This window comes from Tyto alba, unplaced genomic scaffold (assembly GCF_018691265.1).
Source record: "Tyto alba isolate M040663 unplaced genomic scaffold, T.alba_DEE_v4.0 Super-Scaffold_21, whole genome shotgun sequence".
Taxonomy (NCBI): domain Eukaryota; kingdom Metazoa; phylum Chordata; class Aves; order Strigiformes; family Tytonidae; genus Tyto; species Tyto alba.
The window spans coordinates 17,468,128-17,487,319 of NW_024881295.1; the positions used below are offsets into that span (position 1 = coordinate 17,468,128).

General features: G+C 41.0%; 1 protein-coding gene across 1 annotated transcript; it reads right to left on the reverse strand.

Annotated features, from left to right (window-relative positions):
• Positions 1-2,869: 2,869 nt before the first annotated feature.
• Positions 2,870-17,846, reverse strand: CCDC77 (coiled-coil domain containing 77). The gene is made up of 11 exons (XM_032986070.2): positions 17,583-17,846; positions 15,999-16,215; positions 14,551-14,693; positions 12,383-12,479; positions 10,989-11,055; positions 10,143-10,240; positions 8,709-8,857; positions 8,125-8,365; positions 7,129-7,254; positions 6,891-7,043; positions 2,870-5,106 (listed from the first exon to the last, which is right to left on the reverse strand). Exons 1-11 carry the CDS (start codon positions 17,627-17,629, stop codon positions 4,960-4,962), a joined length of 1,485 nt encoding a protein of 494 aa, XP_032841961.2. The 5' UTR covers positions 17,630-17,846; the 3' UTR covers positions 2,870-4,959.
• Between the last annotated feature and the right edge of the window lie 1,346 nt (positions 17,847-19,192).

Sequence of the window (19,192 nt, forward strand, 5' to 3'; positions counted from 1 at the left end):
TGATAATTCTGGAAATCCATGTTTTCAAATCTAACTAAAGTCTTGCCTAAACTTCTTCCTCCTCCTGTCTTCGAAGTACCTGACTGTGCTCATCATCCTTATGCTTCGAGAAGTTCCAAAGATGTGCCGCAGTCATTTTACTGGGGACAGTACAGAACGGAAAACTGACCAGGCTCTCCCTGTCACAGCACCGAGCAAACTTCTATCCTCTCAAGCTAGCAATGAAGAGGAAAAAAACCTTATTGGACAGTTTAGAAATGACTCTATACCGAGATGAATGTTTACAGTGAAAAGCGATTTGATCTCTGAATCAAGACAGGAGAATCCAGCACATCCTGGATATGCTTCACCCTGGTAAATCCAGAGTTTTTTATTCAAATCGAATCCATTTCAACAATAAAACCCTTCATGCCTGCGTCGTTAATCATTGCCTTGCTTGAACATTGAAACACTTCTGTATTGAAAGCCTCTCTGGCCTTCCCAAATAAAAAGCAAATAATCTGTATTTACACATATGTAATCTGTCCCCAATCCAACAGCATCATAATTCTTAAAACATGTAATTTAGTCAGTGTAAGTGAATGGTTAACCCCACTGAGGGCTCTGTTTATAAAGCTGTATTTTTGGAGCTTACTTGAAGGACAGCTACTCTAACTCACATTCAGAGATGCCCTTTCTCCAAACAGTTCATTTGGTGCTAAATAGGGAATATTAGATGTCCACCTCACTCTTCTCAAATGCTTCAGTCATAGCAGAAAGGTTTCCTGCTAGTGGGTTAAATTCCAGTTACATCCAACGGCCTGTTTCAGACAAAGTCCTAAACTTTTGATGCAACATAAGAATCAAAACAAACCTTGTTCTCTGTGCCTAAACCCTGTGAATACAGCAGCCAAAAGGATCATGGCAGCTTTCACCTCTCAAGACTTCTACACTGTAGATAATCCCAGTCCACATGCTAAAACGCGTGTATACTTCTACAGCTAAACTTGGCAAATTTAAGAATAACTGTTTAGGGAGTAAAAGGGATATTTCTTACTATTCAAAGCAATTTGTGAATATAAAACCAAAATATTGTGGAAAAATTAGAAAGAAGAATCTTATAATTTCCCTTATATACAAATAATGCTACTTTGAATGATGACAAATGAGACTTCTTGATTAGGATTTTGACTGAGCAGGCACAAACACATTCTAGTGTATCAGAATTAAGTGTGTTTGTGAGCTGTAAGTAAAAGTCTAAACAATAGTTTTTCATGAATATGAACAGATCTAACAAAGTACACAGGGACATTGCTCCCAACTAGTCTCAAAAAAAGTATCTGATCCTTAAAGAATTACTTCCTGACCTACAGAGACACTATAATTCCAGAATATTAGGCTGCCCACAGAGTCCATCCATACTGGCAAAATGTGCATGTTTCTGAATTGATACTATTACTTATATAAGCAATTTAAGTACAGGCACTGCATAGAAATACATACTATACTATTATTTAGATTTATTCTGACAGCCATCAGAACTGTGGCTACTGTTAATCCGCCTTTCTAAGGGCACTCACAGCGTCAATTCATTTGGGAATTACTGAAAGTTGTGGTATAGGAAGATCATGAGGGATTTTTTGTTTTGCTTTGTTTTTTTTTACCTTGTGTAACCTTGCTGTGAGCTGGCACAGCATACATTCCTGTAAGGCAACTGCACGAGTGCTGAAAAACTACAAATATTGCATATAAATAAATCATAGGTTTAAAGCCAGAAGGAACCATTAAATGATTTCCTGTTAGTTCACATTATTATATTTCATTAAGTTCTAATATGTCAAACCCAGTAACTTATTAAAACCAGCTACCTTCTCCAGAGGTGCAGTCATTTTCTGATTTGAAAATAGAGATGGAGAATTTGTTACCACCACAAATAGTTTGTTATAATGAGGGAAAAAGTTCAATCTTCCACTTAAAAATGTGTGCTTTATTAATTTCAGGCTCAGGCTACTGGTTCTTGCTCAGCCTTTCTCTGCTGGGATAGAGGCGCCTTCGGTAGGTCTTTCATCTTCAGGATACATGCATATTAATCAGTCTTCTTAATGTAATACACTACGAGCTCTTGCACAACCTTCTCCCTTCTGCTGAATCATCTGTGGTTCTGGGCCTTACCCAATATTTCAACATCCCTTCTGAAATGTATGCATTCCTTCCTTACCTAAATAAGGCCACACAACAATAATGTTTTCCCCTACTGGTCATTCTTCTCCTATTTATCCAAGAAACATTTTAGTATCTTGGCTTACAATAAGAACATTTGCCCAGTTGTAACCTTTAATCCTCTGTAGGATAGTTTCCGTATTCCTAGAATCAGCCATTCTGGAGATCTATCAGATTCGGTGCCCCTACATAGATAACCTGGCATTTAGTTGTATTGAATGATACAAGTCACACATTACTAACTTAAATTAGCAAAAAAAGCTCATTAGTCTTTGGAGTAAATGCCATTTTTTGGTTTCGACCCAAAAATTGAGGAAGAAAATTGACTAATATAGGTCTTGGAACCTTTCCCAGGAAATCCTTTTGGAAATGCCAATAATTCTTCACTGACATCTTAAAGGGTAGTTATCAGTGGTAGAAAGCACCTGGCTTTCTAAAGCAGTTCTTAGCTTCAAGGTCCACATTTGTTTTGGCAACATAAAGCAGCATTTCCCATGACATCACACAGAAAGAGCAAGTACAATACTTCGCACTTCCTGCCCTTGGACAAATAAAATGGCTTTACAGATCAGCACTACTGTAATTTCCCCACCCCCTCAAATAGGAAGGGTTCATAGCCTAGTGTCAAATTGAGAACAAAGGTCAAGCTGCACTTTGACACACCAGCAGATATATTAGGAATGTTGTAATTTTATTCTATTCAGTCTTTCAAGCAATAATACTAGTAAAGAAAACAGGAAATTAAACATTTACATCCTTCTTCCCCCAATACTTCCTCCCAGTCTTACAAACCTGAAAGACAAAGCCTACAGTCTTTATCCTTCATGGCTTTCAAGTGAGGAAAATAATTTCATAAGCAATTCTTTAGCTTGGAATAGTTGAAAATAAACAGAAACTCATTTATTTCTATAGGTTCAGGAGACCGTTTTGCTAGTTTCGCTATCAGCTGAATTTAAACAGATGAGAACCTGCGGAATAAGTGGTTAATACTTCATTACATAGTAATTTTCAGAAGCAGTCTTCCAGGACCTGCGATAACTTTGATATCTTCAAACCAGTAGTATGTTATTTCACATACAAACTCACTTTAATTAGCTGGACTTATGTGAGAAAGTACTAGTCAACTAAGAAAGAGTGAGGTTAACTGATGGGTAGCATTATTTCACTACCTTCCTCAACAGACCTCAGAGCATCAACACCCAAGTTATTCATGAATCAGTGCCTGAACAGGTCCACATTTTCAGCTAAACTAAACAGTGCAGCACACTTTAAAACAGCCTCTTGTAGTAGTAGTTGAGCATCTAGGTACAGACCATCAGCCACCCACACTAAAGTCTGTTTGTGATGAACTTGACCTCAAGAACCATACAAAAGCCACAGTACAGGACCATAAGGGACAGCACAATTGCCACAAAAAGGATACACAATTGAAGTGGGCCATGATGACTTAAGGGAATTTCCCCTCCTGCATTGCTTTAGCTGGTGCTATAAAAACAATTCTTTCACCAAATCCGGACAGCACAAAACCATCTTTTGCATATCTACCTCTCCTAAACTCTGAATGAGGATCTCCATGGCCACTATCACATCCAAAAGAAACTGCCTGCTTTCACACACTAAGTTCTTTTCAGTGGGAAAGGAAGTGCTGATAGTTTATAGGTGTATACTTTGGAAAGGTATTATTCTGTTTCTGTCACATTTAACAAGGTAGGAAAGGTATGGTAGGAAGCAGAGGCACTGAAATCCCTCTTCCAGCAGAGATCTGCTCTCAGTTTACAAGGTGGACAAAATTTGGTGATGCTATAGTAAAAGCATGAACACCTACACTTCATGTAGCAACTAGGCACCTCAGTTCAGTAGCAACAACTGCTGTAGCAGAAGTTAACCATGACTTGTTAGTACCTAACCATGATATTCTTTAAAGCTACAAAGATAGATAATATGATAGTTAAGAAAGATACGAGATGCCTTTTATTATGGGCTTCCTCTGTGTGTTAAGATAAATTGGGAGGAAGGGGGTAAGAAGATGACATTTGATAGTGTACTAATTTCTTCCTCCCAGACATTCAAAACAAGTGTAGATGTTGCTGGTTCCTGCAGATGAGTTCTGTAACAGGTTATCTTTTTCCACCATATTAAATCAGCCAGGTTTGTCCCAATTAGGTTAGAACCAAGCAAAGGGAAGCCATTTTAAAATAGTTATACTGTCAAGGGGAGAGTCAGATGTAATACGCTTTAGTACATACTTTCTATACATGGTCTTTTTCAAAGAAAATTTCCAGTTACATCCTGAAGTGCCTAGGCACCAAAACAGTAATCATTTAAACCATTTTAAAAGCTGCTTCTCACATAGGAAAACGTCAGCCAAATCAGATCTTAAACTAGATCCTTCCATGATTAACTTTATTATAACATATATGCGGTTTATAATTTACTTCAAATAAAGGTGAAGGCCAGTATACACTGACCCCTACCACAGATATGAATGTAAGATGAAGTCATAAGAATATTGCTGATATATCAGTCATCATGTGCTTTCTATGTCAGTCTTATCAGGTGTCATCTCTCAGCTGAAACAGCAATATAATCTGGCACATTAGGAATGGCTCACGTACAGCGTTATGACATTAACTACAGATTTCCTCAAGCCTTCTGTCATTGGATGCCAAGAAACAGACAGGCAGGAGCTGCTCTCACACGACTATTCCAGCCTAGCAATGTCCCATTCCTAAAACTAGGATGCTAGCTAATACCTCAGCATCAGCAGACACGTAGTTCATTCTCTAAGCTATAGATTTTTGATTTTAAGTTTTTTAGTTCTCCTTGAATTTTACGGGTAAGTCTGTTTCCTTGGCAGACCTCATGTAGAATTGCAAGATCCTGGTCTGGTCCAATATTCAGAGTCACCTAAAAAGGAGAAAAAAAAAAAAAAAAACAAACAGATTAAGAAAAGCAAAGCTATATGGAACACAATTTAGAATAGAGTAAAGGAGACCCACTGTAGCTAGCAAAGGGGATGCTTAAGCTAGTGTCACTAGGCTAATGCATATCACAAATAGAAAAGTGCTCCAGAACCAAAAATAAAGAACAAAGCTTTGATACATTATGGTGTTATATTACTGGCAAGGAAGAAATCTGGACATTATAATCAAGTTTACCCATAACCTGATGACTCCTTTTTAATTCCTGTATTATTTAGGAGACCCACAAAAAGAGGCAAGTTAAAATATTTATCAGCTAACTTTTATCTACTTCTAAGTACCTCACCTGATATGATGACATTTTGTCATCTTTTGCTACTAGAACGAGAAGTGGTTTAACTACTGTGTCCAACCAGCTGCCTTCTGAACTGCATACAATTCAAGAACAGTTCAAGTACAACTCCTAGTCTCAGGCCAGACCATGTGGCCCACACGGAGCTGAACAAAGGCTGCTGGCTACTCAGAATTCCTGATGGCAAGCTAGCCAGGGCTGCCATTTCCCGTCACCCTGGAACGGGATAGCATGCCAGCCCAGTCACTTTCAATAATAGAACAGCACAGCCTTGGAAGCTGCTCTCAACCTCTTTTCTCTCGACCCTTTAGGGTGTCTCATTGTCATCATGTAGTTCCTGGTGAAAGATTTTAGTATGCAAATCAGGAAATTCAGTCACCTGTACTTTTTTGACCTCAAGTGATGAGAAGGATTTAAAGATCACACTGAAAACTTCTAGCAAGTGTTTTGTTCCTCTGCCCTCTTGTGGTTAAAAGTGTAAAGAAATTAAGACTATAATTAAGAGCACATGCAGTTGCAAAACACACAGCTCTGTAGTAAAGGTATCACAGGCAATTTTCCAACTATTCAGATATGCTGTTTAGTCCTTAAATAATATAGTTTAAAACCCATAACTCAGCAAAAAATAATCACAAAAAAATAATCAAAGCCTTTAGCGGAGACAAATGCGTTAGCCTAAATAAACTGAACCGTGTGCCTAAAGTACAGAAAGAAAGTGAAACTGTGGCACTGCTGGACTCTTGAGAGTCAGTTGGACAAAAGCTATGCCTAGATCATCCTCCCAGGCATATCCTAGATAATTATTTCATCCTAAACTCCAAGCACCATCAAGGCTGTGGCTTCCCTTCTAAGCTGTTCTGATATTCATCAACACATCTGGAAGTTACTACAGAGTACACAGCTTCAACTTCTAGCCATTGTTTCCATAGTGATTTCTGCAGAGTTACAAATGAGATATTAACAAAGGAATAAATAGAATATTCACAATACTTAAGTCAATGATCTACCTCTTACTGGACCAAAACCAAACACTATGGCCCCCAGAAAGAATACCAATCAATTTTCTCTGCAGGATATACTTTTGAAACAAACTTCTTTATCGCCTCGTAATTTTAAACCAGCTAAGTGAGCTACAGGCATCAGAGAAGAACTTTTAGAGCTGCAACAAAAATACACAGCTAATATATAATCAGGACAGTTCCTGACAAGCTTGATGCCTGACTGATTAAAAAAGATAAATCTTTTTTGCCTCATAAAATACACAAGAGGGCAAGTTTTGTCAAATATTAATATATAAAGGAGCACTTAGGAAATAAGTTACTTCCTTAAGTTTAGGGAAATAATTTATTTAAATACTGAGAATACACCTCTTTAGGGTAAGTTCATAATAGTCTGCCTCAAAAATGCTTAGCTATTACCATAAAAAGCTGCTTCTCTACATCTTTCAGCTTCTGCCGAAACTGTTTAATGTCATTCTTGAAGCCTTCCACTTCCATATTACGACGTTTTTCCAAGGCCTCGTATCGCTGAGTCATGAGCTTCAGGCGCTTCCCCATCTTTTCTGAGCGTTCCTATGGAGACGAAAACTCAATAGGGTATACAAAATAAAGGCTGCAAGATCATCACATAGCTAGCAGATGATTACAGACTAATTACCTTAGCGAGTTCTCTGCCAACATCTCTCTCCTCACGAATCCTAGCCAGCTCACCTTCCAGGGTGACACACTGCTCTCTATACATGTTTGACAGGTGCTGTTCCTGCAGTAGCTGTTCTTGCAGTGACTGGGACATAGGAGGAACAGAAAGAATCAACTCAAAGGCCAGTGCTCACAAAATTTCCCCTGCTCTGGAAAAGCAAGTGTGAATAGAATGACAATACAACAGGTAAATAAAAATTAGCAACTGGAGCTACAGCTAATTAAATAACTGGGTAAGGACAATATTCTAACACCACTTCCATTACCAAAACCTTAATTAGATTATCAGTTCTGCATGACTGCTCATGATCAGTTAAAGAACTCTCTCCTCTTCCCTTTAAAAATAATATTCAACTAATGCTGTAACTCCCCTTTTCACAGCTGCTTGCCCAGTAGTGCATTTCAGAAACATCTGCATTCAGTGGTAGATGAAAACAATTCCCTATTGCCTGTTTGCCCACTTCAGATCTCCCAGATTCCCACTGGAGGTATACTAGAAGTGGAAGAAAAACCCTAGCTACTGTAGAAGAGCTGGGGACATCAGTTGAGCGGATTTGCTCTCCCTCACCAGCAGCGAAGATGTTGACACTGCGTTCCAAGTTCATTAACTGAGAGCATTTACACTAAAATAAAGGCATGTGCAACAAGCAGGTTAAGAACTGTTGGCTCACGTATAATGTGGCTTGCAGGAGTATGGATTTGTTCTGGGCATAAAAGAAACTGACAGTAATGTGCTACCTAAATCCTAACTATGCATTTTATCTGAACTTTGCATACAATACCAATTTTGAAGGAGGGTTTTTTTTTTTACATTAGAACCAACAATGTCACTTACGGCAAACCAGTACAGTTTTGAAACAGCTGCTAGCTACTGCCTATCTTGACAAAAGCCAGATGCTTGCAATTTTCCAGTCAAAAACTGTCAAAGAGCCTCCACCTAAGACAAAAAATATACCTTTATTTCTTTGCTGTGGAGTTTCCAAGCTCCATCATCTGCTTGAAGCATCTTCTTGGTATATCTCTGCGGCTTCTCTTTTCTTGACCCTCTGATGATAAGCTGATCCAGATCTTTGTCAAGTTTCCTCAACAGACTGTCCTTCTCTGCCATCCATGCTTTCTCATTGGCTCGGGCATCAAACTTGAGCTGGAGAAAGTCACGGGTACTCTCATATAAGAGATTTTGGGTCTTACTGAGTCTGTAAAAAGGGATCCCAGTGGAGTTAACTACTTTCCTAGTTCCTACGCTTATTTCCTCAGTCACTATTGCAAGTTGGAAGAAGCATGGAAGAAAAAGGTAGGTGCTTTCCTAATGAGTTCAGTTCTTCTCATCTAATGAAAGAAGTGATATTCTTCCAAAGTGAAACAAGATTTTCAATATGTAGGTTACTCTATTCATCTTCTTCCACACACACTACCAAACAGATGGCTGCATAATTTGCTTTTCTGCCTGCTGCAGGAAGCAACATACTGAAAGCCAAAATATATCTATTGTTCCCCCCTCATCTCATGACTACATCATGGTCACTCTCTCACACTCACTTATCTGTTATAGCTTTGATCTTGTCCTGGTCCCTCTGATGCTGGACCTGGGTTTCCTCCATGTGAATCCGCCTGTCCTCTAGTAGTGCCTCAACCTGTTCCTTGGATAATCGAGTCTGTTCTTCTATCTGAGCTTGCAGGGCCTCCACCTGAGTAAGCAAAGACATTACTGATTAAGACCTCACAGCAGCTTTGCTCCTGTTCTTACAAGTCTCTCAAATTCCAAGATTCAGATCAAAGACTCTACCTGATAACACCTTTGAAAGTTCTAATTGCTAAAATTTTTATTTTTGTTTTATTGCTAACTATTTCAGACAACCAAAACATTAAGAAAAAAAAAATGCTGCTATAGGCAAGACAGGCATATCGTAAGCAGCAACAACAGATCAAAGATATTGAAAAGATTTAAATTGAACACAGGATGTGACAAATCCTGTGAAATATGCAGACACGTCTGTTCCTATGCTACCATCTTCCAATGAAATGGTGATATAAAAATACCTTGAACAAAAGAAATCACTCAACCAGAATGAATTACTAAATGTAAACAAGATAATGACCAAGAGGGATGCAGAGAATCTTGATCTAGGGAACGTAGGGAGACAAACTGGAACAAGTAATTGAAAAATGTGCATCTGGCCTATATGTAAGAAACTACCTGAAAAAACTTGGTGTGTATTAAGATCGCTTATTTTTACGACAATTTTGTACGATGCTTTTGCTCCAGAATAAATGTTGTTAGACAGCTAACTGGCCACTAGGTCAGTCACCACTGCCCTTGAACAAATAGTAATAATAATGGTAGTAATAATAACAACAACAATTAAAAAAATAAACTATTTGCTGTTCAAGTTTGGTCTTTAATTTGCTCTTCCTGACTCACCTTTCCTCATACTTAACATACAGCTTCTGTTATCTTCCTCAATTCATGATTCTGTACATTTTATCTTTCATTCTGTCATGCTGTCTATACCCTATTTTCCACTGAAGTCTAAGCAAAGGGAACATTTCATTGCATTAGTGCATCTTAATGGGGCTGCCTAATTCTACCTCAGACACATAGCTTTTGTCAGACTTCCACAAAGTACCCAACCCTGTGGATCTTCTGTGGGTTTAATGTAAATTCATAGCCACAATCAAGCTATGGGAGATAATGTCAATTACACATTCTGTATTTAAGGGCAACACATTCCAGCTGATGTTACTGGAACATCTGTGTATGTAAAGTTTCCAGAATCAGACCCAAGTTCTTTAAGCTTGCTTTCGTTGCAAAGAAACAGCTAAGTAAACTGATGGGAAGTAGGAATCCATAGTAAGAAGTGGGGACTAATAACATTGGTATGTTTACATCTTATCTAAGCAGAGAGCATATCTGTCTATCATAATTTCCTGGACAGCCAGGAATTCTGTCCATCAGTTAGCAGATGTTTTTACCTGAAGTAGAAGTGCTTGATTATCTCTCTGATACCTCTCAGGACTTTCTGGTTTCTCTCCTTTTGCTGCTGCTTTTAAAGTGCTCCTCTTGGTGCCTACTGCAGAAAATTAAAAGTAGGAAAGGGTTTTCCAATCTACCTGCAGTACCTTTCCAAGCAAGAAATATCGTATGTTCTGGCAGGCCTACAAGAGCAGGAAAAAACTTGCCACTGCTACAGTCACAAGAACTTCTGAGGGCTAGCTGTAAGAATAATTTCAGAACTTACCCCACACTATCACACCACAATATTTAGACAACCTGCTAATTCTCTTGGCATAGGTAGAAAGCAAACTCAACACATTTTCTTAAATAAATTACGAATAGGCAGATGACACGGCTGCACAAGCATCATGCCTAGAATGAGTTTTGAGCTTGTTAGCTAATTTCAGTCAATTTGGAAGAGACAGTTCTTTCAAAAGAGAAAATCAGTAAGTCGGCATATAGACACACACTACTGTCTACACTCAAGGCAGGCAGAACCCCACACCTTGGAACAGCTGTGGCTAAGGGTGCCTGTCCCCTTGGTTCCTGCATAGTTCTAGATTAGCCATTCCACAGTCATACCAGCCTCTTCCTTAGCTGAGCAGGTCACAGACATGAGAACCAGCTCAGGTTATTTTAAAAGATTTTGAAGGGAAGCCAAGAGTACTGCTTGTATATGTATGTACACATGGATACATTTAGGGAACTCAGTGGAGGTATACCAAAGTATTCACAGTCAGGAATTATTTTGGTATACTGGACACAAACACACAGAAAAACAAGTATCAATAGCTGAGCTGCTGTTAATCAGCTTGGTGTGGTACCTGTTCTAGAAGTATCATTTCCTTCTTGTGACTCTCTGGGTTTAGCTGGCCTTTGCAGAACAGTAACCTATAGAAACAAGATTAGATATCTGCACTGAACATCTGACTTCTCCAGATTTCCAATGGTCAAGAACAAATCTTAAAGAGTAAAATGAGATATCCAAAAGAACAGCATTACCTTACTTCTACCACAAGTTAAGGAAGACATTCACAAGTGTAATGTCCATGTTGAAAAGTTTCCTTTATCATGGCTGAGTTTTGCCATGTCTGCCTCATTTTTTTTTTTTTTCCACTGAAACAACTGGAAAGTAATCCTGCCTTTGGTGGCTTCATTAGGATGAAAATCAGCACCCTCAGCAGGAAAAGGAGCATTTTGGGACAGAGAGAAGAAGAGGAAGGTAAAGATGAAGATTATGTTATATCCTCCTTTCATACTCCTTCTTGCCTTAGTAAGACAGAGAAACACAAAGCTTGATTTATCAGCACATTCACTCAAGCTACTGAACAAGCCTGGGATGAAAGCTAACCGATAAAACAACTCAACTGTTGAGCTAAAATCCACTTAAGAACAGGAGGCCATGAGGGAGCATGTTATAAACCCCAATGCTTATGTTGAGGTCAGTGTTATATAATAGGCCTAATTCTTGAGCTACCGTGTATCAGGGAATTTTAAAGCTTCTGCAGAATATTTGGACTGCTTGAGCAGTGCAGAGTAACCTCATACAATGCAGCATATTTCAGCCTTTTCCCACACTTTATTCCAGGACAAATCTTATATTGTATCATAGGCTCCGTATGTCCAAATTTTTCCTGATTTGTGACTTTAAGTAGGTTCACCTACACTGCACTTCATATGCACTGCCATTTAATCAATTTAACATTATTTCTGAAATAGGCAATACAATATTGCCTAAAGGCGATGGCTCTTCTGAAGCCTCCTGCCCAGGAAACTGCTGCAGCAACCTCAACACTGCTTTATTCTTTACTGAGGCCCTAAGAGACAGGCACTCTGAGATAGCTGATCTTCAAACACCACACCTTGTAATTTTCTGCACTTCCAGTTTTTCTTTTTCTCTTTGTGGTGTTCCCTCCAACTTCTCAATGACCATTTGCCGGATGGCATCAGACCCCTATCTGACATTTAGGAGGCTGATCCGGAGGTATGTTTTGAAGGTAGAAGGGGACTGATGCTAAGAGGACCTACTTCCAGTGTGCTTGTTCCTACTTATCTGTCAGCAGCTATACTAAAACCCAATGTAGCTACAGATCCCTCCTGCTTTGGGCTCATTTAGCAACTTTTGACTTGCAGGACAGATCTGGTCTGTGGTAGCCTCTGGGATACAGATCTTCATGTTACAATCAAAAGCAGAATTCTACAGAACAATGAAACTTGCCTTATGTGGAGGCTCCTTGTGAAAATATGTAACTTCTCCTTTGTCTGTTCCCACTAAATCCAGGAGATGTTGAATTTTTTTTCTATCCTCCAGTTCCCTGGAATTCAAAGAAAGTAGTCAGCACATTGCTATTTTTAAGGCACATCAAGACATTGTGACTGTACTTCTAGTTTACACATCAATGCTTACAAGTTTTCCAAACTGTTGCAGTTCTTGACAATACTGCTTTAAAAACAAACTCCCAAAGATATTGCTGATGTTGCTGATATAGTAAGAAAACCAATTCCACTGGCATTGGAAAGCATGCCTCTTTTCAAATATGCCAATACTACATCAGTTGATACAGCCATAACACATGGTGGTAAAGAATTTGCACTGCAGTGTTATAAACTCTAGTTATAAAATCCTTTCAGATACTTCAACAGATTTTAAGTGTCCATTGTTTTCAAGGGCTGTATCAGACTTTTGAGAAGTGAGCACAGCAACGTTTTGACTTAAGTTCTTAAAACTTTAAGAGAAAACTTGATATTATCACCTACAAATCTTCTGAAGTAGGTGGGTAACTCCTTTGTCCTTCGCAGCTAGTACAGCAGGTTATATTCCAGTTCACCAACAAAATAGCATTAAAAAGGAGCAGCTGTCAACATGATGTCAGAGTGAGGGGAAACTTTGCTTTGGTCTGTATTTTCTGTTTGAGCTTAAATGTTTTTAGGGCCAAGGAAATAAGTTTTGCCAGGCAGGTACAAGGTCTGTGTATTGGGTTTGTGTGGCAAGGTTCTGGTAGCAGGGGGGCTACAGGGGTGGCTTCTGTGAGAATATGTCAGAGGCTTCCCCCCCTATGTCCAACAGAGCCAGTGCCAGCCAGCTCCAAGACGGGCCCACCACTGGCCAAGGCTGAGCCCATCAGCATTGGAGGTAGCACCTCTGTGATAACATATTTAAGAAGGGGAAAAATCTGCTGAACAGCAGCAGCTGAAAGGTACGAGTCAGAATATGCGAGAGAAACAACCCTGCAGACACCAAGGTCAATGAAGGAAGGGGAGGAGGTGCCTCAGGCACCGGAACAGAGATTCCCCTGCAGCCCCTGGTGAAGACCATGGTGAGGGAGGCTGTGCCCCTGCAGCCCAGGGAGGTCCATGGTGGAGCAGACACCCACCTGCAGCCAGTGGAGGACCCCACATCAGAGCAGGTGGATGCCCAAAAGAGGCTGTGATTCCACAGAAAACCCATGCTGGAGCCAGCTCCTGGCAGAACCTGTGACCCCAATGGAGGTGAAGAGAGAAAGCTACGCTGGAGCAGGTTGCCTGGAGCAGGCTTGCTGGCAGGACCTGTGACCCCCTGGGGGACACACACTGAAGCAGTCTGTTCCTGAAGGAGTGCACCCTGTGGAAGGAACCCACACTGGAGCAGTTAATGAAGAACTGCAGCCCATGGGGATGACTCACATTGGTAAGTTTGTGGAGGACTGCCTCCCATGGGGGGACCCCAAGCTGGAGCAGAAGAGAGCAAGGGGAGAGAAGCAGCAGAGACAACATATGATGAACTGACCGCATCTGCCCACGCCCTGTCACCCTGTGCCACTCAGGGGTAAGAGGCAGAAAATTCAGAAGTTAAGTTGAGCCTGGGAAGAAGGGAACAGGGAGGAAGTGTTTTAAGATTTGTTTTTATTTCTCATTGTCCTACTCCCATTTGACTATCAATAAATTTTTTTCCCAAGTCAAGTCTGTTTTGCCCATGATGGCAATTGGTGAGTGACTTCCCTATCCTTAACTCAGCCCATGAGACTTTACATATTTTTTTCCTCTCCTGCCCACCTGAGGGGAGTGATAGAACAGCTTGGTGGGCACTGGTGTCCAGCCAAGGTCAACCCACCACAGTCTATTTAAATTGGAACCACCACATTCAAACTGGTAACTCACAATTCAAATCTGGATCTATGATCAACTTCTGCTCTTCCTTCTACTACTGGAATAGGAGGAATGAGTGGAAACATTTAGCAGCCCAACAGATTGCATTCCACCTCCAAGATTAGTATGATTTCATAGAAGCCCTCCCTGGAAAGTGTGGCATAATTGCTCCTCTGAAGACTCCAGATCTGGATAGAACTAGAACATTATACATGTAATTGCTACAGCCAGTGGCCCAGCCCACCACCTCAGACAGCACACCTGATTTTCAGCCGATCATTCTCCGAGTAAAGACGAAGGACATGTTCCCTCTCCTGGAAGAGGTAGACTTGCATATCACTCAAAGCCTTTTGCAACTCTGCAATCTCCTCTTCTCGCTGATGTATTTCCCATTGCAATTTGTGCTAGGTGGAGAGAACGAGGTACTTGAAACAATACAGAGCATTGGGCAACACTTACAAACTTCAAACTGCTTGCGCGCTGAGACTGTAACTGGTATAAAACAACTGTCAGTTCAAATTATTTTATTCTCTTACAAAGTTTGACCAGATGAGGGCAATGTTGGAAAATTTATTAAAAAGTGTTTCAAGAGGGAGTTCAGAGCCCTGAGAATCACTGTCACTACACAACAGTCAAATAAGGCCTAACCTAGAGTCTCCAGTTTCTAGTGCTTGCATTTCTGCACTGGCAGATGGAGTGGCACAGGTATGGCAACTCTGACCAACAAAAACGTAGCAAAGCCTCTGCAATAGCACTTATTTTTAAAAGAACTTACTGAAGAATAAACATTAAAATATCCATATGGTTTAGTAGTGAGAAATCTGGCTAGTTACCAAGTTTCATTAATGATTTTCTACCTGGTGTGGAAAACTAACAAACCTTTCAAAAAAATCATTCCCATGGGTACTATTTTGGAACCTGCCCCTCTTTTTCCCGTATGTTGAATGAAAGGAACTTGTACACCACATATTTCCTAAGGGGTTTCAGGCTGCTTGAAGCATGACCAGTACTTGAAAAGAGACCTCAGTCACCTCAGAAGTGATCATTCTATTCCCAAAGAGTCATTCACAATTAAAAGATGACTGCTTGACAGATGTGTTGGAAGGCATATCAGACCACTGAATATCTTACAGATTATTTTACAGATTATGTAAAACATTACAGAATAATTTACAGGTAAGATTTATTCGTCTTAAAAGGCAAAGATTTTTAGGTTTTGGAGTTTCTTTTAAATTTGCAGTTATTTGCTGTGTAGTATACTGCTTAATAGCCTATGGCCAAGCTTATGAATTCCACTGCAGTAGTACAAGTTATACGCATATCTCAAAGTCCATTAAATTTGGACAAAAGAACACTCATTCTTTACTAAGAGAAACAGAAGTTGGACAACATAGGAACTGAATATCTTAACTCAGGCTTTAGGTTTTTTTTAAAAAAAACAAAACCCAGAAACCACCAACACTGTGAAGATATAACCAAACTATATTAACTTAAGAATAGAAGAATAACCTACAGGCATGTTTCTCTTTGCTTTGACATAGGAGAGACAGCTAGATTTTACAATGAAACCCTGAAATCTACTTCTTCCCAGCTCAATTCTGTCTCATTACTGGTAAATCTTAAGACCATCTGTGCTTTCAACTAAAGAAAAATATTAAGTTAGTGTAAGGATACTTTGTCCATTATAATTAAAAAACTCTTTTCCTAACCTGCTCATCATATGTTTCTTTGTACCTCTCCAGCCTTTTTACCAAATCCTCATGTTCCTCATCAAAGTCAGCAATCTTCTTGCGGTAGTATTCCAGCAGCTCCCGGGAGGGACGGAGAAAGGCCAAGCGCTCATTGATTGAAGGGAGAGGAGTAAAGTCCTCTTGACCCGGAGACTGAGAACTAGCATGTCTGGATGAGACATGAGGGGTTGCCAGCCTGAACAGAAACAATTTCTAATGACATATAAGCTTCAGACAATAAAGTTAAAAAGCTTTTTAAAATAATTAAACATAAGTTTTAAATTTTAACACAGGTTCAATTTCAAACACAGATCAGCTTGTCTGTGCTCTGGGTATTAACAGGAGTTCATGGCATTTAGGAGAACCAGAAGCTTTGATATAGAACAGCTTTCAGGCTTACTATATTGTGAGGATGGGGCCAATTGATGGGAAACTGAGAAAGAAAAGTGTTATGGGAAGAATGTCTGACAAGAAATTTGGGAAGGGTGAACATGAAAGGAGGAAGAAAGAAAAGAAGAGAACAAAGGGGACAAAGTCCATTCTTGGGCAGTTAGAAGCAGCAGCAACTGTAAAATAAACAGGAAGACATCATCTGTGACACTCACTATCTGATAACCAGAGAAAAAAAAACACTTTCTAAAGGAAAACTGTTGAATAAAGACAATAATTCAGGTTAGCTGAGCCACCAGCTACCGTAGTTAAGTGTAGGTCTAAGAATGTACATTCTTTCCTTTCTGGTCTACTTGATGCCCTTATCCACATAGCTTGTCCACCCTTGATAGAGAAATAGAAGCTTCCAAGTTCTTGACTCTTATGTTGATGTACTAGATTGAAAGCATGTAAATTTTACAGAAATCAAGAATACGTACATCTAATTACATGTCTGATTTTTCCTTTAAGCAATGTTTACTGCATGCAGATTTAATCTGCTCAAGCATTAAATTTGCAAGTAGAGCTGCACACCATTCAAAATTCTCTTGGAAACTGTTCTTTTTGTTGTTTATATTGATCTGACGCTTTTTTTTTTTTTTTAAATGATACCACAAGTAACAGAACTAAAGCTAAAAAGCCTCTTTACTGAAGACCTGCTTAACAAAACCAGTCCAGAACCTCATTCTGAAGCCATTATGAGAACTACTGATCATAAAGTGATCTGGCAAGTAACACTAAGGCAGTGGGGTCCTTTATGGACCTAGTCACCAAAGCTGCCTAGATCAGAACCCCGATGTGCTACATCCACGAGAACGTGCCAAGCTCCTCAATTCCTAGCAAATTATTAAATGCGCAATAATATGATTATTTCATGGAGGAATTCTTCCACCAGTTGTGCCCAAAAACGTCTTGAACAACACACTTAGATAAACAAGTAATGGCAACAGAACAAGTAACACAGACACACGGCGAATACTTTGAGCTAAAGACTAGTAGAAATAGGAAGGCGTAAATATAAGGAAGCACAGCAGGTACAAGAGCGGACAAACGGTGCCTTACGGTAAGCGTGGCTATCGGACAGTCAGGGAAGGGTCCGGAGCCAGAGCCCGCGGAGCCAGCCCCCCACACTACCTTCTGGAGCGAGGGGAGGTCCCGCCAGAGCCGCCCGCCGCGCTCATGGCGCCCCTGGAGAAGGGGCAGAGGCTTCGAACCGGGGCTCAGCCGGGGAAACACGAGCTGAGAGCGCGTTACAGGCCCCGCTGAAAATCCCCTGGGTATAGCGGGGGAAGCTGTCCACGTTACCACCGCCACCACACAACCCACTACCGTCAGAGACACCCAACGGCCAAATAAGCGCCACGCCTGACCCTCCACAACTTAAACGGCCACACAACCTACCGCCCACCGCCTCCTCCAATCACAGGCAGCCTTCAATGCGGGGCCGACCGTCTCTACCAATCAGCGCTCGCGACAAGGGCGGCCGGGCTCCCGCGCCGGCGCGCCTGGGAGTTGTAGTCCTTGGGTCGCCGGCGGGTCGGGGGGGCGCAGGCGGGGTAGAGCCACTGCGCTTGCGCGGCCGGCAGAGGTGGGCGGGGGCGGAGAGCGGTGGGAGGGGCGACGAGCGCCCCTGTGGCCGCTTACCCACCGTCGGCGGTAAAGGGCCGGGGAGCGGCGGGGGGGGGGCGGTAATTTTGGGAAAAAACATGGTTGTCAAAAAGCAGCTGAATCTGTTGTACGCGGGGCTGAAGCCTTCTCTCAGGGCAGTGGTAAATACTGCCAGGTGACCAAGAGGAATAAAGACTGACGTGGGGTACACAAGTCCCAGCGTGGCCCAGTGTCCCAGAGGCCAACAGCCCCCAAAACGGAGGGGGTGACGGAGAAAAGCACAAAAATCTATTTCAAAACGGAAATCTCGCAGGATCGGTAAAATGAAGAAACTGCCCCCTCACAGGTTGTTTGGGATTTCAAGCTTTTTCCTCTATTAGGAAGACCTGCGCCCTTCCCAGCAGCGCCCTCCCACACCCAAACACGCAAACCCGAAACGACCCTGAACAGTCCAGAGGGAAATCAGCAAAAAGCTGGTCCTCAAAACAAAGCTTTTGCATGCATCGGGTGCTTTCTGGCATGGAGATTTCCCCCCCCCCAGTACTCCTGGCTTAATCAGTGCTTATCTTGGGGAAGTGGGTACATTGATGATTTTGCTGCTGTGAATAGAATATGCATATGCATGTATATATATATACGCATACATTTCTTCAGAAGAATCAGATACAGCTCATCAGAAGAGAGATCTAACCAAATAAAAAAATAACAGCAGAAGTATGTATAAATATCATTTATAGATACTGGAAAGCAGACATCTGCATTCCACCTGCTTTTACAGTCATAAAAGTATGAGGCATCCAAGTCAAGAACCCTCTGCAAAATACAGGAAGACATTGCAACAACACAATAACCACTGGGAAATTCACGCAATGTGTTACAAGGTAAGTTTGCTCTTACCTACAACTTTTGTCAAAATTAACCAGTTGCATTGGAGCCATTTGTTTCCTGCACGTAAAATGTGGGCGACACCTCTTCCATCTAGCGGGGAGGCGATGCAGGTAGATGTTATGTGTCTGAAGCAGATCTCGCAAGCCTCATGGTAACGGGAGGAGGAAATGAACTTTTTTCTGGGACTTAAATAGTCCACCAGGATGGAGGCTGGAATAGACAGTAAGAATGAGATGTGGAGCGTGGTG